This window comes from Macrobrachium rosenbergii, chromosome 45, assembly GCF_040412425.1.
Source record: "Macrobrachium rosenbergii isolate ZJJX-2024 chromosome 45, ASM4041242v1, whole genome shotgun sequence".
NCBI classification, from domain to species: Eukaryota; Metazoa; Arthropoda; class Malacostraca; order Decapoda; family Palaemonidae; genus Macrobrachium; species Macrobrachium rosenbergii.
The window spans coordinates 16501625-16510378 of record NC_089785.1 but is presented as its reverse complement, the minus strand read 5'-3'; the positions used below and the strand labels follow the sequence as shown (position 1 = coordinate 16510378).

Genomic DNA, 8754 nt, shown 5'->3' with positions numbered 1-8754 from the left:
ATATATATATATATATATATATATATATATATATATATATATATATATATATATATATATATATATATGTATATATATATATATATATATATATGTGTGTGTGTGTGTGTGTGTGTGTGTGTGTGTGTGTGTGCATGTGTGTGTGTGTGTGTGTATTATGAGGGCAAGAGAGTTTTCTGCACATCCCTAACAAACAGCAAAAGGAGAAATTTCAATGAAAAATAAAGCTCACCAGCAGTTTCAAGGACAAAATAATAATCTTATCCGGTGTTCTCAAAAGCATTTATTTGACGTATAACTGATGTATCAAACAATTTTTCGGAAACATCGACAAGAATCACCAATAATAATGCAATATGCTTAATGTTTGGAAATGTCTAGATGTTGTTGCGTGTAAAGATAAAACAAAAGAACGTTTGGCTGAAGGCAAGGATACAAAAACAAAAAACTTTAGTTAAAGATAAAAGAGAGATAAAAGGAACCTTTAGTTGGATGCACGGGTGAGACAAAAGGGACCTTTAGCTGAAGGCAAGGGTGAGACAAAAGGAACCTTTAGCTGAAGGCAAAGGTGAGACAAATGGAACCTTTAGCTGAAGGCAAGGGTGAGACAAAAGGAACCTTTGGCTGAAGGCAAGGGTGAGACAAAAGGAACCTTTAGCTGAAGGCAAGGGTGAGACAAAAGGAACCTTTAGTTGAAGGCAAGGGTGAGACAAAAGGAACCTTTAGTTGAAGGCAAGGGTAAGACAAAAGGAACCTTTAGCAGAAGGCAAGGCTGAGACAATAGTACCCTTTAGCTGAAGGTAAAAGTGGCAAAAAAAAAAAAAAAAAGAATCCCTAGCTGAAAGTAAAAGTGTGACAAGAAAGCATTTACTAAAGTTTTAGCTGAGGGTAAAGGTGAGGACAAAAGAAAGTTTCAGCTGAAGGTAAGACAAAACAAAGCTTTGTGGATGGTAATGGTAAAATAAAAAGAAGCCATTAGCTGAAATAAGGGTAAGGCAGAGGAGTGTTGAATTTAAAGGCGAAACAAAAGAAAGCTTTAGCTGAATGCATGAGTAGAACAAAAAAAAAGCTTTAGCCGAAATTAAAGCTGAGACAAAGGAATAATTTATCTGAAGGTAACGGTAGGATAAAAAAATTTGTTTTTAGTTGACTGTGAGGAAAGCCAAAAGGCAGCTTTAGCTGAAGGTCATTCCACATCATGACTCGAAGACGGTGATTTGACTTTGAGCATCTCCTGTCAAGTATAGGACAGGGACGGGATGATCCTTGAGACCTCCTACCTGGAACTGCAGGTGTTAACGCCGGGACGCTGCAAGAAAGTCATATGCACAATGAGTATCACATTTTACAAAGAATGGATCAGAAAACTGGTGATATTTCAAGAAAGCAGATGAATGAAACTGCAATCTGATAAGGAACTGTAGCACTAAAACAAAACTGAACATTTTTCTTTCTTCCTTCACTCAACTATGATTTCCTTCAGAGAATGCAGTGCAGTATACTCATAAAGAGACTTTCATAAGTGACATAGAAAGGCAAATTTTGTGCTCTGATGAAACTACGTTTCAGTGTTGAATTTGGTCGGGGTTGTAGCAGAACTGCCATTTTCTTCTCATGGTCAATGTAAAAAGAGGGTGGTTCAGTCATCATGAATTGCTGTTGCTATTCGCTGCAGCTTATGGATGAGTCATTTTAAGTTGAACTGGGCACAAAAAACTGCTCTCATTAACTTTTGCCTCTTAGATGAATTACTTTACTTTTTAGCCTTTGTTTTGCATTATTAGGTGCCTTGTACCTAAATTATCATTTAATCTCTGTTACAGATTAACTTATTCCGCTAGACCAAAAGTCAAGTGGGCCACCTTAGTATTTTACTGCAATATTCTAAGCAATAGAAACTGGTATTCTTACGGTTATTTTGTATGTTTTTGTTATCAAAATGTATTAATGTTCTATGCTTTTTTGAAATATCACTTTTATCACATTTATCACTAATTATCCACATAGTACCTATTATTTTTTACCAGTTATTTACTTATTCATTTGATGTATTTTCTATTGTTTAAATGAGAAGTGGCTCGCCACTAAAAGTCAAAGGCCACTTTCTGTTCACGGGCCTGAGTCTGATACCTCTTTCAGCTATCTGTCCAGCACCGCCTAGCTTTTCCTCCCCTCCTGTCTCCTGACATTTCCGAATTTTACAATCATTTCACCAGCTTACCATTCTTCATTCCTTCCACATGACAAAACCATCTCAAAATATTCTGATCTATTCTTACAACCACTTTTTACATGTCTCATTCTTCCAGTGGTTTTTGTGAACATGTGCTATGTAATAATTCTTCTCCACTTCCTTTTTTCCTCTTATTTTGATTCAGTATAACCACACTTCAATTCCAAAGAGGAGAAATGGCTCAACAACCCATTCATGCATTCCCAACTTGGCTTCCACAGATATTCCAGGTTTCCTTCTAAATTTTTGCACGCATCCAGCTGCTTCCAACTTATTCCTCTTGCAAAGAATTTCAGACTCCTTTGCTAGGCTGCACAGATTCTCTTCATTATCCTCAATTTGCACTTTAATATCTGGGAACATCAACCATCCTACACTCCATTCCTGGCACACTTTGAACCTACATAAACTGTCCTTCCTCCGACTTCTCGCATCGCTGCATCAATAAAGATAATAAACATGTCACTCAATCTCAGAACCATAACATAACCTTGTTTCAGCTCCATCTTTACAATGAACAAGCCACTCTTCAACCTACAGTTTGACACATGGCTTCACTTCCATCTCGAAAACATTGTATCTCTCCGAGCAACCTTATCATGTATACCGTAAGTCCTCGAAACCTTCCACATTTCCTGTCTCCATTCTATCATAAACCAAAAATAGCTTTATAGCTTTATTTTTAATATTCACTCACAGCTATTTCTGATAAATATATATATATATATATATATATATATATATATATATATATATATATATATATATTATATATATGTGTGTATATGTATATATATATGTATATACTGTGTGTATGTATATATATATATATATATATATATATATATATATATATATATATATATTTGCTAGGAAATAGCTGTGTGTGAATGTTAAAAATAAAGCTATAAAGCTATTTTGGGTTTATGATAGAATGGAGACAGGAAATGTGGAAGGTTTCGAGGACTTACGGTACAGATAAGGTTGCTCGGAGAGATACAGTGTTTTCGAGATGGAAGTGAAGCCATGTCTTACAGCTGTAGGTTGGAGAGTGGCTTGTTCATTGTAAAGATGGAGCTGAGACACAGTTATGGTTCTAGGAATGAGTGACACGTTTATTATCTTTATTGATGCAGCAAGTTGAGAAGTGGAGGAAGGACAGTTTATGTAGGTTCAAAATTCTATATATATATATATATATATATATATATATATATATATATATATATATATATATATATATATATATATATATATATATATATATATATATATATATATATATATATATATATATATATATATATATATAATCTACTGGTCACTTTTTACCAGATACATATGTAATTGTAATAGCCACAATGCCCTCTTAACTTTACGAATTCTTCGTGCTTCTTTTGGATACGCTTGTCGCTACAAAGCCTTAGGCAGCGTGAACTAGTTATGATTATGGAACCCGGGTTCGTTTCCCGCCACCGGACATCATAATATCTTTATATTTCTTGCACTTGGATCTTGAGGCTTGGTAGTGACAAGAGTATCCAAACAAAATGCGAAGAATTCGAGAAGTTAAGAGGGCATTGTGGCTATTACAATTGCTGTACACACACACACACACACACACACACACACACACACACACACACACACACACACACACACACACATATATATATATATATATATATATATATATATTATATATATTATATATATTATATATATATATATATATATATATATATATATATATATATATATATATATATATATATATATATATATAATCTTCCATAAACACTTACAGTATATTTATATTTGCTGTATGTACAAAATCTCAGGAATGACAAGGAAGGTTTCCAGCAACGGATCAAAGAGTGTTTAAATTTCATTTCTTCTATAATCAGAATATAAGTTCTAAGATACAGGGAACTCTGTATTGTAAATCTGAAGGTAGTCAGAAAATGAGAGCCCTCTGCAAAATTGACGGTGAGCTCAGTGGAGACTCATCTTACCAGTTCAATGCAATATTCGGCGACTTCCTCGAAGTTGCACCGTCTGAAAGAGGCGTTGTTGCAGCATTCCTCCCTTGGGCTTCTCCTTACGCTGTCCCTCCGGAAGCGACGCTTCGAATGCAGCATATTGTTCGCTTCTTCCCGGCTCAGCGTCATGTGCTGAATCTCCTCCTCCACCTGGGTTGGGGGGGGTCGGGTTAACAACGACTGCGTTAGAAGAAATGAATACTATATTCGGTCAGCACTGCGATGCCTAACATTATCCACTACAAGACATTTAACTGGTTCTAAATGTCCGATTCAAATAAATTATTTCCATAATTATTTTAGCCTTAAAATTATTCTTTAACGCAATATCACCGCGGTTGAGTTGCAGTACATTTGAAAAGTTGTAGGCGATATAAAAAAATATCTGCTTGCCATTTTTCAGTGCTCAAAACGGCAAATCAAACAATGGATTGGCTGAATAAGATTGACAACCAATTAATCAGACTGCAATTTTAATGCAAAAAGTAAGATTATACTATATAAGTCTGGTAAGATCTGCATGGCTATACGGTCATGACTTACGAAATGACAGTGAAACTATATGCAAGAGATTTTATAGATTTGAAAATAAAGCTTTAAGAAGAATATCAGGAGTCAGATAGTGAGAAAGATTTTAGAAGTGACCCCATAAGGGAGGTTGCGGAGATTCCATGTGGAGAACGGGTAATGATGAAAGGGAGACGGAGATATCATGGAAATATACTTCGTCCAATCCTTTGGAGGATAGTAGGCGAAAGTGTGAGAGCCGGGCTCCTGTGGGCATCAGAAGGATTGGAAGATCCAAACCTAATTGGGTGACAACTGCGAAAAGGGAGGTTTGGGATGAGTGGAGATTTGTGGAAGACAAAGCACGTGAGACAAGAGCAGCGAAATTCCACAGACGCCCTGTGCGCCACGCGGTGCTGGAGGCGACGAAGACCATAAATATATTTACCTTAGATACCTTCTGAGTTTCTTCGTCAGCCATGGTCAAGTGGGTAGCTCTCGGGTGGGCGAGCGATGGAGACTTCGTAGAAGGAACGGTATAGATGTCAGCAGATCGTCGCTCTGTGAAAATAAGAAAGAATTTAACGGAGAGCTTATGGGTAGAGGAGGTCAGTCTTTGCTCAGTATCAGGAGAGAGATTCTCTGTTGTATTAAAAGACTAAAGTATATTTTCGGGAAATTTTTCGTTGATAACGTAAATATGAAGAAGGAAACGCGCTAACGTGATAGTATGTGAGAGAGAGAGAGAGAGAGAGAGAGAGAGAGAGAGAGAGAGAGAGAGAGAGAGAGAGAGAGAGAGAAGAAGAAGAAGAAAATCTATGTGTTGTATTTTCCGAAGCAGTAATTTGTGGTCGACAAAAAAAAATACAAAACCAAAAAAACTTTAAAATTCCGAATAAGCCTGACTTCGCAAAAATTGATTTAGAAAATGATTTAATGTAGTCAGAGGGTTAACACTAACTATATATCTGTTCCAGTTCCTGACAGAGCAAAGAATACCACCCTTTATTCTCTGATATAGTTGATATCCTGTTGTTTTTGAGAGAAAGTGCGAACGCAAAAAGATTCCTTCTGACACTCATTCCGGGGGAGAGAACGACGATCGTCCTCTGTCTCATACCTTTGGAAACGTAGGTGGGTCCTGGGTTGATGTAGTTGTTGTGTCTCAGGCAGACGGAGGCAAGGGTGTTCGTTATGTCGCCGCAGTCAAAGTCAACGGAGAGGCATTCGATCTCATAGCTCGAAGAAGGTTGAGGGAGAAGCGATGCTACGAGTGAGCAGAACAACACACACTGAAACCAAAGGGACAGTCTTGGTAATGGTTTGCCCCAGTGAGGTTAAAAAATTGATGTTAAATAAAGCATATATATTCAGTCTGTTTACACATATGTGTATATATATAGATACATACATATATAGACATATATATATATATATATATATATATATATATATATATATATATATATATATATATATATATATATATATATATGTACATAGGTATATGTGACACAGAGATTATATATAACCAGGGATTTATGTGACAGAAATCCCTGAAATTTTCAGGGAATTCGTGAAATCACCAATCCACTAAGGAAAATTTGATCGTCGAGGGGCTAGTACTAGACACGGCGAAACAGTAATTCATCTACGTTGTTTTGCCGTCTTTAGTACCAGTCCCTCTGGGATCAAATGTGATCAAATGCACTTAGGGACATTTGATCCCCAAGGAGCTAGTACTAAACACGACGAAACAGTGTAGATGAATCACCGTTTCGCTGTGCTTAGTACTAGCCCCTCGGGGATCAAATGTCCGTAAATGAATTCCCTGCGAATCAAATGTCCGTAAAATGAATATATATATATATATATATATATGATTTCATATATATATATATTATATATATATATATTATATATATATATGATTATATAATATATATAATATATATTATATATATATATATTATATAATATATATAATATATATATATATATATATATATATATATATATATATATATATATATAAATATATATATCCCTGGTTTATATAGTCTTAATATAAATACATATATATATATATATATATATATATATATATATATATATATATATATATATATATATATATATATATATATATATATATATATATATACTGTATATGAGCTCTCTTTTCAAAATTGCTTTCGGCAGACATTTTACAGAAGGATGCCTCTTTGACTCAACCTCCCTATTTATCCGGGCTTGGGACCGGCACTAAATTGAACTGGGTTACCACCCCCACCCCCAGTGGCTAGGATGTGTCATAACTTCACCGTATCACGTCGAAATGTGACTCAACACGTCCGGTCTTCTTGTCTCCCCATTTCTCATGCTTTCACTCCCTTTGAATTTAGCCACACTGCGCAGAAACTCATTTCAAAAGCCTCTACATCTGGACGTGCAATCGCTTGACCTGTGGTCCCAAACACTTAATGCAGTCACGTGTTTCCACTTCTCGTTGATCGAGCTGACAGGTTTCCATGTCACTAATAACCTTACAGTTCTGTTCTACCACAGATGCTTTCGATTGCTTATGACAGATTGAGGATTCTCCCACTATCACCATCTAACACAGTATCATCGGTTTATATCAGCAATTCCACATTAAATTCATGACCCATTTTCTTATCAAAGAAACTTACTCTTAAGTTGCCTTGTCTTTTGCTGATTTAAACATCCATTGAAAAATAAGTCACCCTTGTTTAAAGCGCACTTTTACTGCCAACCAGCCGTTTTGTTTATATATAAAAATACAAAGTTTGTTTTTAGCATAGAAAATTCTAAACGCTAAAACAAATTACTGCTTATCTACACCATTTACATGAAACCTTGATTCACGCACGCTTTCCTGTAAGACCTTAGAACAGTCGGTTTTTTATATATCAAGAAAAAGCCACAATTTCGATGATTGTTAACAGTGATATCTACGAAATATTATGTAATAAAATCCACAGTCTAAAGGGGCATTGTTTTGTGTACTCGTCACTGCTATATTCAAGAAAAATCACCCAAGCTGAACCCAGTGGAGGTGCTCTTGATAAAAGAAGAAAGCTGGTTACGAAAGCTTCGAGAGCTTTTCCAACTGAAAACCCAAAAATGGCAGTCACTATAAACACTCACCTTGATCTCGGCATTCCAGTATCCCATTCTGTAGTTGATTTGTTTCACTTCGATATGAAAAGGCCGGAGAGAAGAATGTTATGTCCCGAAATATAAGGAAGAGGGAATTTCAAGGATGACTGCAAGGCTGGCCAGAAAGCAAGAGAGGGAATTTTTAGGTGTTGAGAGCGTGGCTAGAAAACACCGGTTAAACGGACGAGGGGAAGGGACAGAGCCGTTCGAGGTGTGATCCCAGAGTCTTGGCCCCTCTTGGAATAACGATGGGTACACGAATGCCGCTGGGTTTTATGCCCAGAAAGGGCGGCCATTCTTCGACAAAGAGAATGGAGACAATGGACCTACTGACGAGTAGCTTCCATTGTCCATTTTTCAGAGGCGAAGCGAAAATCAGCGTTTTTCCTCTTCTTGTCACTTAGTCCGCCTATGTTCGAGAGGTACATTTGCTTTGCCTCCGGAGGGGGTAGTGCCGTCAGTGCACCTCATGCGGTGCACTGTAAGCATTACTCGCAGCGTCCCTTCGGTCCCCAGCTGCAACCCCTGTCATTCCATTTACTGTACCACCTTTCATATTCTCTTTCTGCCATCTTCCTTTCCACCCTCTCCTAACAATTGATTCATAGTGTAACGGCGAGTTTTCCCCCCTGTTACACCTTTCAAACCTTTCTACTGTCAATTTCCTTTTCAGCGCTGGAATGACCTCACAGGTCCCAGCTTTTGCCCTTTGGCCGAAATCCTATATTCTGTCTATCCATATTCGCTTTGCATTGTGCTCGAAACTTTGCTTCGGACTCGGTTACATAA

General features: G+C 36.7%; 1 protein-coding gene across 3 annotated transcripts; it reads right to left on the bottom strand.

The window, feature by feature from the left end:
• Positions 1–265: 265 nt before the first annotated feature.
• On the bottom strand, positions 266–8363 carry LOC136829714 (uncharacterized). Of its 3 annotated transcripts, none has more exons than XR_010850454.1 (6): positions 7954–8287; positions 5903–6074; positions 5231–5343; positions 4249–4425; positions 687–1309; positions 266–556 (listed from the first exon to the last, which is right to left on the bottom strand). XR_010850454.1 is itself a non-coding variant. In XM_067088514.1 (5 exons), exons 1-5 carry the CDS (start codon positions 7978–7980, stop codon positions 1277–1279), a joined length of 522 nt encoding a protein of 173 aa, XP_066944615.1. In that variant the 5' UTR covers positions 7981–8363; the 3' UTR covers positions 266–1276. The 3 variants fall into 3 exon arrangements, 1 of the variants encoding a protein (XP_066944615.1); XR_010850453.1 differs by having other exon boundaries at positions 266–652; positions 721–1309; positions 7954–8284; XM_067088514.1 differs by having other exon boundaries at positions 266–1309; positions 7954–8363.
• Positions 8364–8754: the final 391 nt, after the last annotated feature.